Raw genomic sequence first — 24,898 nt, 5'->3', positions numbered from 1 at the left:
TGTTGACAGTACAAAAACAAAAAACTTTATTCTGAACTTCCTCATTCCTCCCAGCTGATTATAACCGGATTCTTTGGATAAGATGCAGTTTGCCCGGAGTTTTAAAAGCAAGCCTCTTAAAATCTGTCAGATGGTGAGTGTGATAGATGGAGTTTGTGTAACTACATTCAGATTGGGCACAAGTTTAGAGGGCGTATGTTGTGTTTTTGTATATCTCTGAACCTTACTCATTAGGTAGTTTCGGGTTATTGCGCTCAGTATAAGTGTTCCACATATTTTAGTTTACGGAGTGCCTTGGAATCCTTAAGTTCGAAGTAAACAACACAAAACGCTGCTTGTCAAATGATCTGGTTTAACATGTTTTTCTTGTAGACATTTCTGACAAAACCAACAAGGAACTACTATTTCCTACAACCTCACAGGAAAGCATGCATGCTGCCTCTTATGTGAGTACTGCCAAACTTGTTAGTAATTCTACTACATCACAATTACATTGAATTAGATTTAATGCCAAACCTTCAAGAGGCTGAGCAGCCTAATTAGCAAGGGACCGCGGCCATGTGTGCACATTTGACAGGGAAGGGTTATTTTAGCCGTCAAGTGAGCGCGGCCCCTCAAAGCCAACCCATGTTACGTGTTTACAACGCTATGCAGGATAAACACGTTATAAATATTCCCAAACTGCAGCCAACAGCTTAAAAAACAACAACAGAAGGTATTGCGATGACACGGACTTGCCTACACTAAATATCAAATCGGCGTTGTAAGTTTTAAAAGGCGTGCTTTGTGCGTGTGTCGGCCACCGGCAGTGAACGTGCCGGCGGCCGAGGCACCCTCGTCTTCCCCGGACGGCGAGGCTAGGACAGGGCGTAGGCTTCGGCCTACAACTACGCACGCGAAACGGAGTGGCCACGATCGTAATCATCATCGCGTGCAGCTCGCTGCTTGCGTGCGGATGTCTTGCGATCGGCTCCATAGGCTCTGGTGCTGCCTATAAACGTAATTATTTTCCAACCTGTACTCGCAAAAGGCCGTGTACTGTGCATGAACAGCAAGGGGTTAGCGTTGTGGTTCTTCGTCAAGGTTCGGCGTTGTGCCTAGAATCGTGTTTAATCATAAAAGGTTCGTGTTTAATAATGCAAGGTTCCTGTTTAGGATTGGGGCTAAGGTTTTGAGACGTGGTTAATCATTCGGGTCATAGCTGGGGTTAAGGATGATGATTTTTGCGCACAGTAATATAACGTTCACGTTATCAAATAACACCAGTATTTAAATATGTTCATGTTCACTTATTGTATAGTATTGCTTGATTGTATAAGTCTGCAGCGCATTCGATATGCTTAAAAGTTACATATATGCACTGGCAGTGATAACTTTTTTTTACTACAAAATGCACGTCGATTTGGCATTAAGAACAGTGTTTTTATATGCTATGGTTCTTTCGGTAAAGTCACGTAGACAGAAAAAATAATAACAATAACATAATAAAAAATAAAGTGAATTAAAATGTTGTTTTCATGTAATGTACTCGATTGACATCTCGGTTATTTCATTACCATTATTTTGAAGCACACATTTTCACGAACGTGCAAGTCTGCACGTGACAAAAGTCTCAAGTTCACAAATGTGGTTTACAGGTGGCGCTACACAGTCATGCTGCTGCTGCTGCTGCCAATGCTGCTGCTGCTGCAGCAGACTGGACTGTCGCTCTGCACAGTCCCATCTCTCAAATCCACCGACATGAATACCGTGGTCAACTCTCCATATTCTTCCCTAATTTATTTTAAACAGAAAAGTAAGACCGGTTAGCTTTGTAGATTTAACTCCCCCCCCCCTTCCCCCCTTTAACTACTTTTATGTGCTTAACCATGCACGTGCATTCATTGAGATGTGGACCATCGGCAACGGACATTTATTGACAATCCGTGCATAGGTTGAGTATGAGCATATCACTTGATGACACTTGTGGAAGTGGTACATTGTGAACGTTATTTCAATGTGTGTTTATTTGATATAGTGCTTTCGCTATGTAATGTATTCTCTTCCAAGATGTGTGGCCAGTGTGAATGTGTGGGCCAATACTCCACCAGAGGCTGTCAATCTCCCATCTAGTGGAGGCCCTTCCACCAGCAGTGTTGAAATATTTCGAGTAATTATTTCAAGAAATGTGTTATTTAAATGCAGCTGTATGAGTTGGTTTAGGCATTTAAGTATTCAACTCCCCCGCCCCACCCCAAGTAATTTGTTGAATTGTTAGCGGTTAAATTTAATTTTTTTACTGCATTCTTATATTAATGTTTTGGTCGTCTTGTCGCCTTTATACAATTGTATTCTGCTCCATTAGCCTAAATAAAACAATTCTGGAATACCCTTGCCGCTTATCTGCAGCTTAGTTCCCTCCCTTCTCTCCATGTCTGTATTTCCCTATTACACCAAACCCAGAGCATAATTGCACCTATACCTAACATTCTGGCACCTCTAGCCGCACGTTTGCAGCTGTTTTTTTTATTTGCGTGTTTATGTCACTGTTAGACTAAAATATAGAGCTTGTACCTACCTCTGGCGCCACTCACTCTCAGATTTGCATGTTTGTTTTTAATTCGCGTGTGCTTAGTTTACGACTGTCAAACACCTTGTTGGTTGTGCAATATTTCTTAATGACCCCAAACTCGTTCTCTGCAATGTTTATGTTTTTGTTTTGTTGTTGTTGTGCTCAAGCACCAGAGATTTCCCTTGTGAGATAGCCGGGGAAACCAGCTAAACGCGATCATACGTGTTGCAAGTAAAATCAACTTAAAATGTCATCTTCGTGTCATTTTCATAAACTAAATAATGTATTCTCACATGCACTACTTCGTGCATGGATCATGAGTGTGAAAATGAACGAAAATTGATTAATCGATGAGGACATTTAAGCTTGTTTTTTTATGCTCTACCACAGGTACCATCCAAGTCAAACATTTTTTGAAGAATCTGGATAACGCTTCTGAACTGCTTAAACAGTATGCAATTTCAGTTTGGCAGGTATTTACATTAAACACAGATATAACAGGGGTACCATATTAAAGCATTATATGAAAAAAGTGATGTGTTTATCACTGTGTTTCTCTTTTTGTATTACACTGTATAATATTTTTCAGGTTGACTGCCAAGAAAACCACGTGGAGCACTTTTGTGAGAAAGACAATATTATCAACAAAGCCTATCTCTTTCAGTAAGTGTCCAGTCTTGACATCATTTTATTTCATGGGCCACAGCTATGGTGGACAGAAAGTATTTCTATAGCTTTGGAACGTTATCCTCTTACATCAACATACGGTGTGTAATCTCTATTGCAGGCTGAACAAACTACCTCAACCCCTATACCTCGACACTCTATTCGATGTCGACTCGATCATGGCCAACACTCTGCAGTAAGTATCATTGTGACCCACTCCAAAATGCGGGAATTGGCCGAGCAGCATTTTTTTTTGTTTATCTTAAAACAACGTGTACGCTCATGTAGAGGGTAAATGTTGCATGTAGCAAAAAACCCTCCAGATACTGGGATGTGTTTTTAAAGGGGATTTAATGTGGGGTAATACAACATTTATAGTAAGTTACAGGATATATATAGAAATGGCTGAACATTATATTTTGTTATGCACTTATACTTTCGTTATGCATCTTTAAGTAACAATGCCATACAGTATATATGTGTTATAGTATGTGATTCAATCATTATTCTAGGTAAAAAAAAAATCTCTTCCTGAGTTGTTTAAGAAAGGAAGAGTACACCATCTTGTCAAGTGTCATTGTTATTTTGGTTAAACTTCCACAGCTTGCTCTTGATGGAGGAGGTGAGATTTGTCCAAGATAAGCAAGGGCTGCAGATCCTCAAGGACACAGAGAAGGGCCGTAAGGATGTTGTGTTTGCTTATCTCCGTGCTACTGGTCTTCCAGGTAGGAATGCCTTGAGAATAAAAGTGCAAATCACTTTTCTTTTTGCGTGGTCAGTGTGGATAGATCAATCCCCTAAACTAACTGCACATGACTTGTAACTCTAGTTTTTCATTTCCTGCCTACGATTGAATATAACTTCTGTTAAAACTCCATTATAATATGCATAAACAGGTAGAAACAGAGTGATCTATTTAAAGACACAACTACAATTTTCAAAATAAAGAGAAATTCATTTTAATTCAAATCGTCTACATGTCTCCCACCAATGTCAACGTATTTAATCTTTTAGAATTCTCCGAATACACTTCATCCAACATATCTGGAGTAATTTATTTGCAGCATTCAATTATGCGTATACTGAGGTAATTGGAAATAAATGAGTTGTCTATATATGGATCCCCTTGTACTTTTGTTTAGCATTTTACAAGATTACTACTAACCTCTCTGAGTGATGTGGTTTTACTTTCAGAACACAGAATATTCATAGAAATGGCATTTGTTTATGGAAACAAATTCATCTTTGCCTTCTCAACAGACCAAAACATTCTAAAGGACCTTGGGTGAGCACTATTAATAGTTTTTGGGAAAATAAACTGAGAGTTTGTACCTAAATCTTGATTACAGTAATTAAGGGAAAGTTTATTAAGTTGCTGTTTTCATTAACCGATGCATACAATTTCAATGTTATTTGTATAAAACAGCTTTTACCATCACTTAGTGAAAAGGAAGAGCTCAGCATTTCAGCCTCCTGGCTTTTATTTCCTTAAGATTACTTGGCAAAAATAGCTTTCCAATGTGTTTTCCGGTTGTACCACGTGTTGTTCGCTATTATGTATAATGTTTTTCTCAACATGCTGGGAGCTTCTTCAGTTTTATTAGTTCCCAACGGAGCTTCCAGCATGTTGAGAAAAACACCGGATGTAATATATAACACCAAAAAACACGCTGTACAACCCAAAAACACATTCTTGTTTTTTTTCGGTAAAGTCACGTAGAAGGGAAATAATAAAAATAAAACAATAAAATTCTCACGACGTTTTGATTGCAAAAAACTTTTTCAAAAAATTTCTTTCTGTGGTTTTCACACCTGATAATGATTGCTTGTGTTGCAATCGAAACGTCGTGAGAATTGTATTGTTTTATTTTTATTATTGTATTATTTCCCTTCTACGTGACTTCCGAAAGAACCAAGAATATGAATCCCTGCAGTCACGAAAGCTTTAAATCGAAACCCAACAACACATCGGAGAGTTACACAGCACAATCGCGAAAACCTCATCAGCCAAAATGCCAAGGTCTATTTTTTTTTTCTCTGTGACAGCATGAACAACATTTTCCATCTACCTGTTATTTCACGTAATGGATGCGTTTGTTTATTAATTGGTGACAGTTTCCTTGGTTTTAATCCTACATTCCACAGATGCTGGTGTGCATTACGAATTGTTTTGTTCCTTTGCTGTCATACAGAGTGCTGGAGAGCTCCTTCTCCCCACACCTATGGCTCATCAGCTGTGGGGCTTTGTCACTGAGCGACGACCAGCCATGCCCCGAGACCGCCTATCGGCAGCCCTTCACCTTGCCTTACTTGCATCGCTTCTTTAAGCTCGCTTCAGGGCCACCTTATGTGAGTAACATTTGGAAAGAATAATCATTTATTAACACAGATGGTAAGTAGTTGTAGTCCATTGCTGATTGGTTGCACTAAAGTACCTTCATATTAACAGAATGGTAAATGTATACTACTTACAACTGTAAAAAATATGCAGCAGTAGTGTGGTGTTTACCACACTGCATTATGCTAACCACCAAGCCACTGTCCCATGCACTTGTAGGTATTTGTATATATATTTATTTTTTGCTAACTAGTTTCGTTTTCAGGTGGAAACAACAGAGGATCCTGCACATGCGCAGACACTTTTTTCGGAGCTGCACATCCCAGAGGTGTTTTTGTTTTCACGGAGAGAGACGTACCAATATGACAAAATCACCGCGCGCACCTTGTCCCATCGCCTGCTGGGCTCAGCCGGTGTCGTCCTTGTCCGCTGGTAATGTTCTCTTTACAACAAGGCCACAGGACATTCCGTAGGCTGCCTAGTCATCCTGCTGATTGCATTAGGCAAACTGCAATGAACCGTGCTATTTGTAATGTTTCGTGTTGTGTTGTGTTGTATCATGTGCCACAGTGAGGAACACGGAGTTGCATTTCCAACTGATTTCAATGTCGCCTACAGAGGTGCAAATCCAGTAAGTTTTACTGAAATCTGCATAGAAACATGCTCTTAAAAGCTGTTCTGTCGGCATAGCCGTGGTTAGCGCTGCTCCTTTCTGCCTGAGGATGCCTCCAACGTGGGAGGAGAAACGTCACGAAGGAGAAAGCAGTGGTTTCCACGGCTATCCCAAAATAACATCTTTTATGAGTGTTTTTTCATACATCAAGCCGTGAAAACCTACATCAGTACATCTACATAAAGCACATGATTTTCAACATGTAACTAAAAAGTGAATGGCCAAGCGTGTTTTTTTTTCAAGAATGCATTTCTGGTTACAGAGCGCAAAGGTGGAGCATCTGTTGATGCAGTCATTTGAGGCGGTGATCACCCGAGTGGAGCGGGAGGAGACGCATGGCTCCGAGCAGGAGCCAGATCACAGTGGTTATGGTCAGCCCCAAGAAGAAGATGATTATGACCCCTCTTCCTCAGACTTTATGCCACTCTGGGGTAACAACTCTTCAGTTTCGTTAATGTTAATATCTCAGCGATTGACACTGCAATCAAATGCATTGACATCACTGTAAATAAATAGTTGCAAAGTGGATGAATGCAATTATACTGCTTGCATGCTTTAGATGTACTTGGTGCAATGTAGTTTATTGTTTCATATTTAACTGGACTGATCACAATTATTGTGGCTGGAGTTTGCAATAGTTATGAGCAGTCCATTAAATATGATTCCAATTATCCGAACTGGATATCTCAATCATTCGTGTCATTTTTTGTTATCTTCTTCGGGGAGAGTTTTATCGTGAGTTTTTTTGTTAATTGAATTCATTATGAATCGGAAAATTGTGCTTATGCGTAAAAGTATCGGCTGTGAAAAACCTATGTGTAAACTTGAATTGTGTAACATGGGTTCTTCCCGCAAATTAGTTCATAAATTGTCACAGAAATTGCAATGTCCATGTGTGTAAGTATTCAAATGTGCTGGTTTTTGTCTGTATGGTCTTACCTCGCAGCCATGCAGGATGATGAAGTTGTAATGGCTGTAGAAAAAATAAAAAATAAGAAGCTCAACCTGGAAGAATCAGTCCCTGCACTCACGGACGTCGGCTACCAAAGGGTCTTATCACAGACAAACATGGATCTAGTCATCTTCTATCTTGGCTGTACGTTTATACAAATGAAAAATATGTATTCAATGCAGGGTAACGAGTCTTAACGCTGCGTAAGAACTTGTGCAAAATGATTACAACTGTTACTTTATGTGCACAGTTTATGTATTGTTATTTGTAAAATACATTGCTGATTAAAAAAGTATTGCTTTTTAACACATGTATTACAAGAACATAAGTTGTCATGCCATTGACATTTTTCACGTTGCAGCTTTTGCTGTTGAATAAATGTAGCTTGTGTTTTCATCCACAAGGGGATGCTGTCTCTAAAGCTTTTTTATGGACCTTTGCAGAAGTTGCCAACAAGATATCAGGTATGTGACTTTTAAGGAGTTTAACTGGTAATCAGCTTTTGGCTAGTTTAGAATTAACTTTTTATTTTGCGATATAGATCATAATTTACATCCTCAAAATATGGTTATCTAAGCTAGTGAATGTCAATTTAGTTCTTGGCAAAATGTTTGATGGATTGAGAAAGCAGACACTAAATGGTTTAGTATTTAAATTCATCATAATGCATTCTACAACACAGCAGATATTTACTGTCATGAAATATGGTCCACCTACCAATAAGTATGACTTAAAAAAAATTCACTCTCCGTGCACTTAAAACTTGAAAGTCTGCCCGCGTGCCCTATCCAAGACAAATATTTAAACACAATTTCCATCCAATAAACGCCTTATTTGCGGATGTGAGAGCAACCTTAATGGCATTTGCTGCACGAGTCCCAGCCCTAAGAAGTCTGACATTTTGTGCACACAGCAGCCTTCAGCGGTGTTGGCAGACGAGTCTCCCCGTGGCGCGTGGACTGTGCCGAGTGGACGGATGTTTGCCAGCATGCCAATGCGAGCCGCCTCCCCGTGGTGTTGCTCTTTTCATCACTGGTTCAGGGGCCAACCGCCTACCCCGGAACCTTGTCGAGGGATGCGCTTCTCAGCTGGGTGGCGATGTGAGTAATTTGCTCTCTCGTTATCCCTCACAGTGACTCTCCTGAAAGAATCCATGAGCCCGAATCCCATATTGGCGGAAGGCTTTTTCACCTATTGTGTGTTGAAAACGCACCAATTTTTTTTACAATATACGACGTTTGTTATTGAATGTTTGGTGATAAAAGGCTTTTCACTTATAGGAAATTGTACCCCATGCGTGTCAACTTCCCTTGGAGCATTCAAAACATCGAGTGTTGATTTATTTTGTATTATCGTCTCAGTAATGCTGATCTCCAAATACCTGTTTAGTTTGTCCTTCCCCCGCACCTTCAATGAGCACAGTTGGCTACGTGCAGTGCGAAATAATTGTAACATACATAACGTATTATTCATATAAAGATGCATTCAAGTAAATATACCATGATGGTGTAGCTGGCGAGTGCACTGCTATGAACCCAGCAACCTGAGTTTGATCCCATGCCATGGCTAACATGGCAGTGGAATAATATCTCAACCAGTCCTCGCTATCTCCATTCACCATCTCGGCGTGGCCAAGTATGGCCAAACAATCCCCATTACGTATGTGGCTTTGCAATGTCTTCAGCAGTGGATTGATAAAGGTCTATTAAATAAACTTTACCCATGAAATTTGCATGATCTTGTCAGTGTTTATACACTCTTTGCCTGAATAATGAGCACACGTATTTTGATTAAATTTCGCTCACTTTCACTCCCTCTTTAACAGTAGCATTTACTTGCTTTTTTTCAATCCTTGTGTGTTCAACATAACAGGAAATTGTGGTTTTAGCCACAGCAACCATGTAATTCTAAATATTATCTCAAGTGACCGAACACCCACAGGGTGCGATTACTGTTATTTTGGCATTTGTGCGTATAATATTACTCACTTCTCACTTTAAAAGTTACGTCCTACTTGTAAAATATACGTACGGTATGAATAACCAATTTTAGAATGTTTCAAAGCACATTATCAGGAAATGGATAATTCTGTTTGGCTTGTCAATATTTATGTACACTAGACAGTTGTAAGTCAAAGTCATACAATGTTTGCATCGGTTTCCAAAAGCAATATTAGTTGTCGATTTGAGCATATGCAATATTCCTATAGTTGGTAAGTGAAATATTGTTTCTGAAATTTAGTCCATTTAAAATACAACATCGGACAAACTCTGGAATGTATGTGTAATCACATAAGGACGCCATAAGTAAATTATTATTGAAACAACGCTTGACACAGCCAGGCAGGAGAACGCAGGGGATTGGCGGATAACTTGAAGAGATTTGGTGGGAAAGAGAAAGCAGGGAGATGGTTGTTTAATTTAAAATTTAGTTTATTTGTTACACGGATGATCCTGTTTAGCCAGTTGTCTGGCTATTTTACGAGCAGCAACAATAACAAAGACAAAAACACCAATATTGCAGAGAACGAGTACAGGGTCCTTCAGGAATATTGCACAACTAACAATCGAGGTATTTAATGGCCCTAACTGAAACACTTGCGAATATTTAAAAAAACCTGTGCAAATATGAGAGCAGGAGGTGCCAGAAAAGGTTCGGTACAATAGCAAGCAGAGCGCTATATTTTACTGGCATAAAAGAGAAGCAATTAAAAAAAAACTTTAGAATCTTGCACACGACAATCGATGGGTGTATTGTGAGCTTAATTTATGTTAATGACTGCAGAGTAAGACTTTTATTCTGACTACTCAGCATTTTCTCGTAAGATTAACCATTTAAAACACAACAGAGGAATGCAACTCCACATATTAAAAGAACTGTCGACAGAAGCAGATATTATGGAACTCGATTTGAGATCCCTTGAAATTACCTCGTCCACGCGAGGAATGCTTGTACGTGACGATCAAAGCAATATTTGTAATTCTCAGATGTTGAATTTCGCCAAATTAATTACAAAACCACATTTTAAATGTTGTATTTGTGCAGCCATTAGTGACTAGGCTGAAACCATCAACTATTTACTCTTGAGAATCCGATGTAATATTTTCAGCCACCTTTTGTATTTGTTTTACCTTACTGAACCAACAGTACCTTTAATTCGGTGCCATTTTCATTTAGGCTGTTGACAGCACTTCAGGCATATTACAAATCTTGATTAAGCTATCATAATAATGGCTGGAATATTCCAAAATGTTTCTAGCTTCAGCAACTATCCTCTCTAAGTTAAATTAATTATATGGCGATACTGCATTAGCGGTGGTGCACAAGCACAAATAACAAAAATGCAACACATTCATGAATAACACTACCCTACAATAATACTATATACATATATACCCGTATAAAGAGTTGATATTTCTGGCAATGTCCCTTCTTCATAGCAGAGATATCTCATGCCTCAGACAGTATATGTATTTTTGTAACTTTTAGGGCAGTGCTTTTGATGAATGTGTTGTATATTTATCATTTTATTAGCCTAATAAATCATAATAAGCTATGTGACCCAATGCAAAGCTGTTCAGTTTGTATAACTGAGCATTTATAATAGAGGGTGTTTGGGTTAGATCGCTTAAGTATAAATGTGTCGCAACCCTCCACCACCCTACATAGCCAATTAGTAAGGGATTTGCCACAGCCAGCTTCATCGGGCGATTTGCCAGAAGCGCGTAATTACCAACGAAACATCGTACTACTCAAATTGTAAATGTTGTGGATTTGCTCTCCAACACACCGGTGGGCTGAAGTAGCAACTAATTGGTGTTTTGTTTACGTGGCAAATGCATTACTGATTGACTGTGTCGGGTGGTGGAGGGTTACGACACATTTATATTTACGCGATCTAAGCCAAAAATCTTTATTATGAGTAATATTGGTCGCGAAAGCCTGCTACTACGTGTTAAACTGAATAACCGAGCATGTTAGGAAATGAGATGTGAAAAAGTACAGATGCTTAAAAATTGTGTATCATATTGTACATATTAAAATGAGCAATGTGTTAAAATCAGGCAGTCCATATGTCCCTAATGCGAGTTTATTTAAAAGTACATTTGTAAATATGTTTTGCAAATATTATTATGAGAATATTTACTTTTGCAAGTATTCAAACAGTAATTCGAACCATGATAGAAAACATTTGTTTTGGGACGTCATGGTGGCATTAGCAAATGATCGTCGTAATAGATTGAGTGGGCCTCCACTGCTATTAGTATAACTTTGGTAAGTGCTGTCAGAGCCATCATAAATTCCATGTAGTGCGGGTTTTTCTGCATTGTATATACACAGCACAAATGCCTTAATAAACTTGCGTAGTTTGCCAACACAAAAAACAGCATTAGTCATAGAATCTGCAGCAACTGGCCCCAAGCCCCAATTCTCCCACAAACCCCTGTACGTATGATGTAGGTGTCAGTGTCTGCACACTGTCCCTTAGCACATTTAAAGTTGATAATGTGCACAACACACACATATACTGTCTGATGTATGTGAGAAAGTCTCAACAATAATATGTGGGGAATGTTTTTGTTATCTCTTTGCAATCCCTATATACTCTTCAATGGTTTTGCAGCACCGATTAAATCTGCTGGCCCTCGGGTTGTAAGTATGCCAGCGATGAGCCTGTGCCAGTATATTTATGTCACTGGCAGCTGTGGGTGAGTTTTTGGAGGTTACAAATACAGGAAAATTACACTTTGTCCTGAAAGTGTTTTATCACTGTCAAGCTCAATGTTAAGGCTCATTACCATCCACAGCAAATATTTTATCGGTAACTACATTGATACAGGGGGTTACTTTTTAATCAGCGGGATAACAATTAACATTTGTAGTCATGACAAAAACATGTCTTTGATGAATCCTTGACAATTGCTTGCACTTGCTCCAGTGATGAAGAAAGTGTAAACGAATAAGATGTTACTCAGATACAGCAACCCTTTGATGATTACACATTAAATATATCCTCGGTGTGAGCATTATAAAGTGCATAATTACAATTCAGTGAGAAATGAGTTCTACAACAAATGGAATCACCCAGACAAATACAATAACTGGATAGATTAATTATGCCCTGATTATTTATGCCCTCGTCTATAGGCTTCATTAAACATATTTGTCATCCATATCCAAGGCCTCTTACATTACACCTTCCATTTAGAAGCCAAACAAACACATGGAATTAACTAAAGCTGCTTGCTCTGAGTGAGTATTAAATAACATTTGTACCAACATCACATCGGTGTCTTATCGCCCTTCCCTGTCATTTTGTACATTCGAGTGTGTGCACTCTTACACCGTTTGATATTTGCAATGTACCTAAAATGCCCGTAAATGTGTTTGTTCATTGTGACAGGATTAGAGTAGACAGCCCACTACCGTTGCACTCGGTGGAAGAAGCGATGAGTTTCTTGCGAGGGGATTTGCCCAGCTGTGCTGCCGACCTTTGCAATACTTCTGCCCTTGCACTGCTCACAGTCAACATGCCTGCTGGTGAGCCGTGCCTAGAGCACTTGATTTATTACAAACTCAGGCCAACGTAACAACTTAAAAGCATTTTCTATGCAGAGTAACTGTTTGTTTTTGGAGTTCCTTCAAATGTTTGTTCTGTGACTCAATTTGGAGTGTTCACCTATTGAAGCTTCTAAAACACAACCATCTGGTCCTGTAGCTGCAGGTTTGGGTTTCATCTTCTGGATTTAAATAACAATAAATTGAAAATTTGTTAGTATTTTCTTGCTTGTGGGTGGCCTTGAGGTTATTTTTCCTGTCTCTTGATTAAGTGTTCATACAGTCAATGTCCCCAGTAATGTTCTAAGAGAACATTATGAAATGTGAACACAATGTGTGCTAACTCTATAAGGTAAGTGGTCTAATGTCACTGCAAAAATATGCCATTGTATGCTGGTGTCTCGCCAACATTTCAAACAATTCCAGAAGATGAAAGAGTTCCCAACTCACAATCAAACGCTTGTGAATTACAATCACGGTTGGGGAGCTGCTCAGCCTATTATCCCTTTGTGATCCACAAAATGAGCATCACTGAAAAACATCACGCTGCAGTGGTTGTCCATTGGAGAGGCTGGCTCCTGCCATTAAAATGTGGAATGTTTCACTGCTAACAGGATTACCAAAGTAAATAACTACTGCCCAAAGCCTGTTTAAGCCTAAGTCACTTTCACTCGACTAAATACTTTATATGGGGGTTAGCTGTGGTGCAGTGGTTCACACACAGTACTATGGACCCAGCGACCCGAATAAAATCAGAGCATCAATACATTTGGTATTCGCGTCGTTATCGCACAAGGCTATTACGGAGGTACTCTATTTCACAGATGATTACAGTCTGCAGTAGTTTCACAGCAGTAGATAATGTTGCTACGTGACTTTCCCCAATTATGTCTTTTGCAAGTGATCTTAAAATTTTGCTCATTTGGACCATGAAGCTGGCACACGTGGACTACTTTACTTCATTAACGTCCCGGGTTCTTTAATGTCCACTGCTAAGCAGATGGCGGGTATTTTTCGTTAATACACACGGCATATTAACCAGCACCAGAACCGAAAACCACATAGCCATGTGCCATGTCACCACTGGCTTGAATTTGATTTGCTGGACATGGCTTAATGTATGATATCTGAACAGTTTTTGCTTCTCCCACAATTTACTAAACCTGCACTGACCTTCGTGGTAAAATATGGTCAAACAACCCCCATGACTGGCACACCGTGGGGAGGCCTCCTCTAGTTGTGGATTGACAAAGGACTGTAAATAAAAGGCTTTATAGGGTTAAATGCCCCTGCTTTGATATGAGAGGAAATCACACTGATCCAAACTGCTGCGAATCAATACACGGTGAATGATGATGTATTGAAAAAGTGCTTTTTTTATTTAATGTTGCAGAGACCACAGCCTTTGTTGAAGCCAGTAAGGCCCTGAGAGGAGAAGTTCTGATGGGATTGTGCATCACCGATCGTGTGGCCTTGGATGTGTAAGTCACACCTGCCACCATGGCTCAGTTCCATTCTGGAGGTGAAATCAGTTTAAACTCGCGTGGCTGACAGTGATGGCCTTATAAACACCATTAGTGATCTAAAAAGCCACATAATGAAAGTGGTAAAAGTAGTGTATACAGTGCAGTAACGTTTTGTTGTGTTTGCGTGGATATTTCACAGTTCATATTGACATTTTTTTAATCGTTTTTTTTCTGCTCCAACTTTAAACATCAGCATTCTAAAAAACGAGTGTTGTGTCTGTGTTGTATAATGGTGATGGCTTTCCTTTTTTGTCAATGTTTTTACTTGTTAGGTCCACTCAACTTGGCAGTACCATTCCTTCCATAATTGTCTTCAAACGAGGGGAGCCTTTTTTAAAGACATTTGCGTTCCCACGGCCGATCAGCGCAGATGTCACTGTGAAAACTATCCGCGACTCCAGCCAGCCTGCATTTGTATGCTGCTCTTGTAAATTACGCAGATTCAAACATGCATATCAACAATGAGCCTCCCATATTATTTCCCACCCTATCTCGCAATCCCTTCTATTTGAAAGTATTATTTACACACCAGTATCTTGGCATTCCAAACATTTGGTTTCGTTAAAAAATTCCTCCTTTATCTTTAATATCAATGCGGATGTGTATTTTGTACTGGAAATGTACTACGCAGCAGTGTTACATAACATGTTTCCATGCGTTGGGGGTGGTAGTATTGTGGTGTGCGTGCCTTGTTCTATGGTCCCAGTGGTACAGGTCTAATTTCCTGCTGTCCACACCTTTGGCAATGGATATATGGAAATGCCCTGAACCTACCCAAGGTTTACCCAGCTTATAGTAAATTGGTGCGGTGTGTCAACATCAACGTCATGAAAATGGTGGTAGCATGCATGAGGCTGGCCACATCATCCCACAGTCAGCCTTACCATTGTTCCATACCACTATATGCAGTTGACAATAACCGATTAAATACATTATTGCCAACAGCATTCACGTTGACAGTATTGAAATTTACCTATTTAATCTTTTACATCTTTATATATGTACATTAGTTTGTTTTACCGTTTGGAGACTGAACAGTGCATGTAATGAGTTTTCAAATTTAAATGCATTTTCGTTTATGAACTCATGTTTCAAGTTTGCGCAAACGTTTGTGTTCCGAAATCTCTAAATAACGCTGTTGTTCGTTTTAATTATATGGAATGCACTGTTTCCTGTAAACTTGAATTGACAAAACTGTCCAATTTAGATGTTCATTTTATCATTCACACGAGTATAATTTTTTCACCAGTAATGTTTTTTCATGTCAACGTTCAGCATTATCTTGCCTGTTTGCATGCAGGTTCCAATGGAATTTTGTAGAATACTTTCATAAAGCACATTCTTATCAATTTCATAGCACCTTGTTTGGCCACCGAAGTAATTTGTGTTTGTCGGGCATTTACATATCAACATGCAAATTTGCAATTGAAAGTGTCAGCTGTGTCCTGTACGCTTCATTGCAATGTGCAAACAGCTAAATGCCCGTTTTCAGAAAAAACAAACACCCAACGAGAGTTTAGTTCAGTGCCGCACCACTAACAACTCAGCATCGCCTCGTGGTGGTTCCACTGATTAGGAGAACAAAGTGAAGTCGCTGGATTAAAGTTAATTGTCTTACAGATATCATCTCTGACTCTTTTTAAACCGCCACGCTAATGTATTCATAAACAGAATAAGGACATGTCACAAGGAAAACGCCCATAATACAAAATTCACTTGAAACCAAATCAAGTCACCTATATTTGTATCTTCCATACAACATCTTTCGCCATATTTCATATAAAACAAAACAAACTCGAGCTCATGTTACCCCACTTTAGTACCATAAACGTTTACTCATCATCACCCTTTACCATGATTAATCCACTGCTGGATGAAGATCTTCCCTTTCTTCTTCTTGGTTCTTTCGGTAAAGTCACGTAGAAGGCAAGTAATAAAATAATAAAAATAAAACATAATAAAATACAATTCTCACGACGTTTCGGCCACAACGCAAGCAGCCGTCCTCAGGTGAAGACCATTCAGACAGCGTCTGAATGATCTTCCCTTTCTGTCGCTGTCCCGCGTCATACCACGGCTTTAAAATTGAAGGACGACATCGTCCCTCAATTTTCACGTCTGTTGTCCTCTCGGGAGCGTTTTCCTCTTTGGCACGTACAAACGCGTTACATTTTAACTCGCGACATTTAACGCTTGTCCTGCAGGCAGAGCTGAGCGTGTCGCTGCTACCGAAGCTGCTACGTGTCGGCCGGCCTCTCTTAATCCTGTTTGTTGGAGGCCGCGATGGAGCCTCCGTGTCAGCCATGCGTACACTGGAAGCCGCAGCTCGAAGCGGGGCTCTGGCTTACAGCACGGCTTGCTGGATGGACACGTAATGCCTGCACACAACTGCCCCATCGCGTATCCATTCCACGCTGTAGTCAACCTGACCAATCTTGAGCCGAGAAGATGTTTTACCTAGATTTTTTCGTCACAGTTACTGAGCATAGACCCAAAAGCCCGATACACCTTGTGGTCAGCAAAAAAACGCTTTCACTATTATAGGTGTATATAGATAACAGTTCGTATGTTTCTTGAATTGAACAAGCTTGAATTCATTTGGTAATCGAGATGATGGAAGGGGGAGATACAAAGTCCAGCAGTATGAGGGTAGATGCATCAAGAAAAGTGTAGAGTGAATCGTTTTCGACAAAACCACGAGTTTGACTTGGATTTTTTTCTTCTAATTTTAGTTGCATTTCCCAGGACAATTGAGACATTTCAGCAATATAATGAACACGTTACCGGACACGTTACCGGAAGCGTGTCATCGCCTTTAGGAAAACTAGGCTACACTGAATGCATCTGGCACACTCGTGAGCATTCCTTAACATGGTGCACAGCTACTTGGAAAATAAATTGTGGAATCATCTTGTTGCAGGTTTGAATAGAGTGATTCTATTCAGGATATCCACCGGTGTCTCATTTAATTAGCCTCCTATAAATAGTCAACTTTTGGGAGCGCACCTTCGCGTATGCTCGGTCTACGGCTAGGAGCTCACTTCCCAGTGAACTGCATGCTGAGAAAAATGTAAATCTTCCAAAATGTCATCTTTTAAACCAGACATGTATTTAATGTGGTGCGCTGCTGGTCTGTATTGTACTCGGCACGATATAGGAAACGTTCGTACTTTCGTACTTGTCTGGGTGGAGCGGTGGCACAATGATGAGCATTCTGAACTATGAGCCAGGGGAACCTGAGTTTAATTCCTGGCGATGGCTCGAACATGAGTGGAAGTTTAATATCTGAATCATTCCCTTCATCAACGCACACTGGACAGCATAGTGAAGTATGATCTTAACAACCCTCATGGAAGACATGGCGTGGGGAGGCTGTCATCCAGTCGTGTATTGACAAAGGGTTGCACATGATTCTTGTGCATTTTCTGGTCTCCGCACATGGATGGAGTTTGCGGGGGGGCGGGATAGGCAGCGCCCCCCCAAACCAAGCACCTTTAATTTATTTTCAGTAGTTTACAATTAATATTAAACATGAATTATATCCACCCTCCATGCCTAATATGAGGGACAAAGCGAGAACCCCTGCCAAACTCCGCCTTTGTCTCCACATGTAAAACAAACAACATGGTATGTGCTTCTTATATCTCTTGTATGCAGTGTGGACAACCCAGTGGGCTTGGAGATCCTGGAGACATACTTGCCGAGGACAGCCAACCCTCCGGAGTTGGTGTTGGTGAACCCACACAAGGGCGCAGGACAGGTCTACGCATTTCCCAAATCTGACAAGCCACTCACCGGCTCTGCCATCTCTATGTGGCTCACGAGTATCCGGCTTGAAAACCTACAGCCGACAGGTTTGGACAAAAAAATATCAGCGATGTATCATGAACACCCAAGTGTTGTCTCGAGTGGAATGTTGTCATTGTCTGAAAGGTCAGCTGTCGTCTGAGTATTAGGGTCGTTCTTGGTATGGATCTGAAGGAGCACCATGATGTTATCTGAGAACCTAATGATACCACTGTGACTATTTGGCTATCAAGATATTAACGCGGCATGTGTTAGAAACCTTCATATCGTTTTTTGTGCCATTCTTATAGCGCAAGGCTATCACAAAGACGCAGTGTTTCGCAGATGGGTATAGTCTGCCAGTAGAGGGTGATGTTGGGCGCTGCGGTGGAAAGATATTAACCCGCTCGCCTAGTATGCAGAAGTTCATGCATGGGTTCGATCCCGACCCTGACGCCTGTAAGTTTGGAGTTCTCCCTGTGGTCGCATGGATTTTTCTCTGGGTCCTCCGGTTTTTCCATCCACATTTAGATGCATTCTTTTAGCGTATTTGGCTGTTATAATTTCCACTTGATAGGCCGCTTCGCTGAGCTATCATTTAGATCGTTTCTGAAAAAAATGCTGTATAGCTCAGTGGACCTTATCTGGTAAAATAAAAACAGTTTAGTGTGATTTTACCTAATTAAGTCATTGAGTAATTTTTCACGTGGCTAATTTGGACCGTGATGCTGGTACACATCGCCTACTCTTTTCCAAATAACATCACGAGATCTTAAATGTCCACTGTGAAGCAGTTGGCCTATATTTGTAGTTATTATACCCACAGTATTAACCAGGGTGGCCACTGTGCTAACATCACAAACCTTTGCAACAAGTGGAAAACGTGCTCCCGCTCAGACATGTCACAAAGTGATGAGCTTCATTTAGGGAATTTGATTTTTTTTTTTGCAGTGTGAATATACAAATATTTATTGCATGGCTGTAGCTGCAATGAGTAAATAGGTTAATTTAAGCAAGGGGAAAGTTCCACTTAGCACGTGGTAAAACTGTCAGTCATCCTTTTTGACTTCTTAAAATAACTTCAGTCTAAGCTCACACAGCGCATGTGCAATACATCCGAGTATATGACTCAGAAATGGGAAAACCATACTCCTTTGTATTTTGCTGCATTTCCGCCAGTAGTCTAGGCATTTCAGGAAACTCTCTGAATGCAAAATTAGTGGCCGGGGAAATTATTCTCAAGGGCAATGATGAATATATTTTACGGTAAAAAAAGCGAAGGGAAAATAGTACTAATTGCACTGATTCACAGTCAGTAAAATTAGCCTCCGTGTATTGCAGCAAGCCGTCCGAGTTGTACAACCACATGTTTTCACTTAGTGATGGAATGAGCCACTTTTTTTCAGGGTGCTTTGATTTCTGGACAACACTGTCCTCCCCGCATCGCCACCGATGTGTAACTCCTTTTCAAACAGCACACGTTTAAAATTCCATTCATGCAGAATGTTACTCACCCGTTAATAGAATCTCTTTCCTTTGCATATCTTTTTCCCACAGCATGGGAGCATGCAAAAGTATGAAGTTGTCCTGATCAGGGGAATGTTTTACCTCCCTGCCCTCCCCTCATTAAACTAGCGTTTGCGAATCTCTTGTATTGGCACTTTGCCAATATGGCCTGAGGTGTTAAGGACCACTGTTACTACAAGTACTTGTCCAAAAGGCAGAAATTGGTGAAGTGAAACTTACAAAAACTTGAAATATTGCATTGCTATAAAATTTCAACGAAACACTTTCTATTAAGATTCATCCAGTTTATAACTCAAAACAACAAAATCGTACTTTGTACTGTAATCCTTCGATTATTGTTTCAAAATCAAAATGATTTCCTGCTCAAATGAGATTTGCGGCAGCCCACGTCTGTTTATAACCCTGAGCCAGTTGTAAAACTTCTACATTTTTTACGGCGAGTCCATCCATAAGACAACCACTGTTACCTTCTCCACGCGATGCTCATTTCATCCACCCCTGTGGGATCATTGAGTCGACCCCAACCAGAATTTGAACTTACAACCTTCCGATTATGAGCTGCTCGCCATACAGGTGAGCCACATTGCTGGATATATTATTGTTAATAATGTAATGAGCGACTTTTTTGACATTAGCGGAAGTCGTATTGAACCATAATCTTGATGTTTTCAATTGGTAAGGAAAAGTAGCGGAAGAATGTTCTCGTAGTTTGAGAAGAAATAAAAAATTACAACATTCTGGCAAGGAGTTGTTTCCACCCATACTCAGTGTGTTGCCTTTGGCACCACCGTCATGAAGGCTGTTTGCACAGCATTTGATAGAATTTCAAAGTAAACAATAAAAGCCTCTTTTATTCCTCAATTGATGCCACATTTCATGACACAATTTATTTTAAAGAGCCTTCGATTTCTCAAATAGATTCTTTGTGGGGGAAAAAACACTTCCTTTTCTTGTCACTTTAACTGCAGCACCTCTGATTTGCATTCGAGACGGCTGCACATATTTTGTTTGTGTTATAAATGATACTCATTATTATTGGACGAACAAAGCATGACCATTTTTATGCCAAATACTTTTAGACGTTCGGTGCCATGCTCTTACATAGTGTTGCTTCTCAGTGACTACGTGAGTAAGATGTTACAGCACGTAAAAATGTGAATGAACTCAGGATTCATGCCGTGGAAAACAGGTTGTATTCTGTGGTTCGATTCACTGACCTGGTCTTCTCAAGTCTTCATCATAGGTGTGGCTGGTGAAAGCACTGTGAATCCAGTGATAAACTGCCACACTCCAGTCGCTGTTTATGCGAATAGCCTCTCTGCAGCATCAATTTGATAAACCCTTGGTAGATTACAGCACGATCTAACTCTGAATGGATGTCTGAGCCAAAGTGTATTTGATTTTTAAAGTGTAATTATAGACTGTTGTTCAGGTTTCTAACAGTGCTTTTTGTTTACATTCAGCACTTTTCTTGGCTTGTGTTTTCGAAGTTTCGTGTCAGTTGATGGAGTGGGTTTCCTTTCATTTTGCATGGCTTCACATATCAACAGTAAACGACATTTTGGGCAGTGCCATTAAAACAAAAACGTTGCTCATTTCCATTAAATTTGTATCCAAATCCGCATACTGCAGTGGTTTACTATGGGACCATTTAGTAAACCACTGTGGCCTGTGCTCCTTTAAATGGAGGAGGAGGAACAGAAAAACGACACGGATTATTCTGAAGTCCTCTTATGGCTATCTGACCTCGACATTGGCATTTAACTCCTGAACATATTGCTGTAGGCAAGAGGAGAATATAATGAATGCTTTCATTTAATATCAAAACACAGAACATTGAGTTTCATAACAATACGCAGATGTTGAGATTTGTAAATGCAATGAAACAAAGTAAAAGTCTTCAAGCTGTATCTAACAAGACCACAACATCCGGCAAAGTTATTTTACAAGCACATTGCTCAAATACAGCAATGGAAAAAATGTATATGTATATCATTGTGGCTGGTTGTAGACTGACGTATTTAATGCCACCAACCCACCCTATTTGTTTTCCCCAGCTGTTCTGCCAGACAAGACATGGCCTCCGTCACGCCAAAATCTGGACTTTCTGGCCATCATGGATGCCGAATCACCGGGGTTCGCCGAGAACCGTCAACCGAATGGAGCCGACACCGACGACAGACATGCAGGGGACGGTGAAGAAGATTACGATGACAACGATGACGCTGAGCATAGCGGGCAGCAGGAGGAGTGGAGTGAAAGGGATTCGAATCACAGGGTGTCGTCTGCTTACAATGGGAAGGAGGAAGGAGTTCTACCAGCACGTGTGCCCCAAAGTGCTGGCGGCGGTCATTTTGCCCCTAATGAGAAAATGCATCAAACCCGGCCACCACCACAAAGCCAGCCTCATGACAGACATGACGAGCTATGAGTGAGAGCGGCACTTTTTTTTCTCTACCCCACTCTTATTCCAAAAATATATTATACAGCTGCCCGTGTGTTGGAATGTCCTTTCTTATCGTGGTGCATGCTGTGTATCTGACTTGTTTGGATAACTTTGGGTGTTGCCTTGCTCGTGCTCTTTGCGGGGGAGGGTACTCCATGCCAATCAAAGTGCAGCTGTTTTGTTCCATGTGAAAAAAGCTCACCTTTTAGCCCATCTGGCTCTGTTAAGCTTCACTTGTCAAAATCAATATCCCACCATTTGTCCAAAAGTATTATCCGATACATCCTTTGACCCAGCTCCCACACACACACTGGTCATTCGTTACTGTCTCTGGATTGTGGGAGTGCCATTCACCAGATCTTTAGATAGTGTTGCCGCCCCCCCCCCTCGTGTGTGTGATGTTTTTTCTCCATGTGCTCTGGTTTCCTCCTACATATATATAAACACTCATAAATTGGCTTCAAACTAAATTAAAAACAACAAACCCATTGCTGGACCATCCTGAAAAAAGAGTCACATGACTCAGTGTGGCTTTCCCCTAAAAACAATTATCCCAAAATAAGTGCATTAAAGCTTTGTTGTGGACATACTGAAACATGTTGGACATTGGATACATATGAAAGTTATGGAACCATAGAAAAGTTTTAATGTTCATCAATTAGTTGTGCCATGTTCCAAATGTTTCTCATAACTTCAGGCGAACTAGAGTATATTTAATAGAAATTTCTCAATTGTTCCCATTCGCAAAATGAATCTGGACAACCATAAACGAATAGCACTATGACATCATAAAAACAACTTCATGTATATTATGATTTATGAGCAACTGTTGAACAAAATTAAAATACTATTTAATTTATTTTTTATACTATTTAGTTTCATTTTAAAACAGGTTTAGGTTATAGAAGTTAATCGTCAAATTAAGTGTAAAGAATGTGGAACTAAAGAAAAGTATATATTTTTTCATCTTACAAAGTCAGGGTTTTGTAAGTCAGGTTTCATATTTGTCCACTGCCAGGGAAGAATACATCCCAAATATGGGTTTTTTTTCTCTCCAAAAGAGCATGCTTTGTGTACTCTGACCAACCTTTGGCAATGATCCTTTATATTTTTGAACGGCAAGCAATGTCATCTTCACCCTATTTCCCACTTGCTTGTCATCGCATCAATAAAATACTACTGCCATTCATCGCAGAGGAGAACAGATTTTCATCTCTAGCCTGTGCGGTTGATGACGTACTTGGAACGGTTGTCCCGACAATAGGTCTCTGAATCAATGCTACAAATGTAAATAGCTTATCGTTATCGCACGTCTGGGCTTTGCTGTTTTACAATTACTTTTGGTATTTTACAAATTCGAAATCGTGCGTTACTCGGCAACAAAACGTTACAATTTTATAAAGTGTACGTTTATAGAACAATGTGTTTTTGGGATTTGGATTGTAAATGTTTCAAATCGCTGGAATTTTGTTCTGGTTTTGTCTAACATAGCATTGCAAACATTTAAAGTTGCGATCATCCATGTGGTTTGTGTTCTGTGTTGCAGCACATGTTACACATGACACTGTTCGCGTGTTTGCACCCCTAAAAGCATAAAAAAATTCGCGGTTTTATATCATCCCCTTTTTGGTTGTAACATTTTCTGTATGCCATATGGCTTTTAGGGGCAATGCCCCTTTAGCATTTGAAACATACGTGTATGTAACTGCAGCTACATACTTCAACTAAATCGATTTTTAAGTGATTTTCTTGTTCTTTTATACATTTTACTAGCAGAAGTACCCGGCGTTGCCCGGGTGAAAAATATATTTCTTAATAACCTTACATATATACACAGATGGCCTGCTACCCCTGCCCCCCCCCCCCCAGCCACGATCTCCTCGGCCGCTGTGCAGTAATATGTACGGCCTATAGTGGTAGCATCTAGCAAATGTATAGTAGTAATCACTGCACGCATCGGGGTGGGGGGGACATCACGCAGTGAAGAATTTACCTGAGCGTTTAGTGTATTTTTAAAGCATTTTTAACGCAAAATAAAATGTTCCCCTCACTACCAACTATTAGTCTTTTATCAACGTGACACTTTTTTACTGATTGGCCGTGTCGGGTGGTGGAGGGTTACAACACATTAATAAATAAGGCGATCTAAACCCAATAACGTTGTTTATTAATAATGGTCGCGAAAGCCTACGTGTTACAAATTGACTAACTTTACTTAATAACCAGGCTACATTCTACATTATAGACTGCCAGTACACCCACCCAGCTTAATAACCAGGCTACAGTCTACATTATAGACTGCCAGTACACCCACCCAGCTTAATAACCAGGCTACAGTCTACATCAGGGGTCCTCAAACTTTTTAAACAGGGGGCCAGTTCACTGTCCCTCAGACCGTTGGAGGGTTGGACTATAGTTAAAAAAAACTATGAACAAATTCCTATGCACACTGCATATATCTTGTTTTGAAGTGAAGAAACAAAACGGGAACAAATACAATATTTAAAATGAACAAGTAAAGTTAAATCAACAAACTTGCCAGTATTTCAATGGGAATTATGGGCCTGCTTTTGGCTAATGAGATGGTCAATGTCCGGTTCCATATTTGTCACTGCTAGTCGTAACAAGTGATGCAAGTGTGCATCCGTTAGTCTAGATCTGGTTGGAGATTTTAAATGTTTCATTCTGGAAAAAGTCTGTTCACAGACATAAGTGCTGCCAAAGATGGTTGCCATTTTGAGTGCATGGTTCCTGAGATGAGGATATGTCTCCGAGGGGAGAGATGCATAGAAATTATGAAGGCTGCTTGACTTGAATGCGTCTTTCAGAGAGTCACAATTCTGCAGTTCAGCCAGTTCCATTTGGTAAATTGTA

General features: G+C 40.1%; 1 protein-coding gene across 2 annotated transcripts; it reads left to right on the top strand.

Moving 5' to 3' along the window:
* Positions 1-611: 611 nt before the first annotated feature.
* TXNDC16 (thioredoxin domain containing 16) lies at positions 612-24,012 on the top strand. 2 transcript variants are annotated; one of them, XM_078870326.1, is made up of 21 exons: positions 612-715; positions 810-999; positions 1,638-1,795; positions 2,942-3,024; positions 3,141-3,214; positions 3,339-3,413; positions 3,821-3,942; positions 4,412-4,502; positions 5,410-5,566; positions 5,821-5,987; positions 6,126-6,186; positions 6,491-6,659; positions 7,175-7,324; positions 7,585-7,644; positions 8,094-8,280; positions 12,585-12,721; positions 14,133-14,220; positions 14,538-14,679; positions 16,470-16,636; positions 17,923-18,119; positions 21,636-24,012. In XM_078870326.1, exons 3-21 carry the CDS (start codon positions 1,654-1,656, stop codon positions 22,007-22,009), a joined length of 2,643 nt encoding a protein of 880 aa, XP_078726452.1. In that variant the 5' UTR covers positions 612-715; positions 810-999; positions 1,638-1,653; the 3' UTR covers positions 22,010-24,012. The 2 variants fall into 2 exon arrangements, with proteins under 2 accessions (XP_078726452.1, XP_078726453.1); XM_078870327.1 differs by having other exon boundaries at positions 769-999.
* The last annotated feature ends 886 nt before the right edge of the window (positions 24,013-24,898 follow it).

This window comes from Lampetra fluviatilis, chromosome 30 (genome assembly GCF_964198595.1).
Source record: "Lampetra fluviatilis chromosome 30, kcLamFluv1.1, whole genome shotgun sequence".
Classification (NCBI taxonomy): domain Eukaryota; kingdom Metazoa; phylum Chordata; class Hyperoartia; order Petromyzontiformes; family Petromyzontidae; genus Lampetra; species Lampetra fluviatilis.
This window is presented reverse-complemented; position numbering and strand designations above follow the sequence as displayed.

Coding starts and splice junctions, on each gene's coding strand:
- TXNDC16 (XM_078870326.1), top strand. CDS start 1,654: ATGCTGCTGCTGCTGCTGCCAATGCTGCTGCTGCTGCAGCAGACTGGA. Junction 6,660..7,174: donor AGACTTTATGCCACTCTGGG/GTAACAACTCTT, acceptor CTTACCTCGCAG/CCATGCAGGATGATGAAGTT. Junction 14,221..14,537: donor GATCGTGTGGCCTTGGATGT/GTAAGTCACACC, acceptor TTTACTTGTTAG/GTCCACTCAACTTGGCAGTA.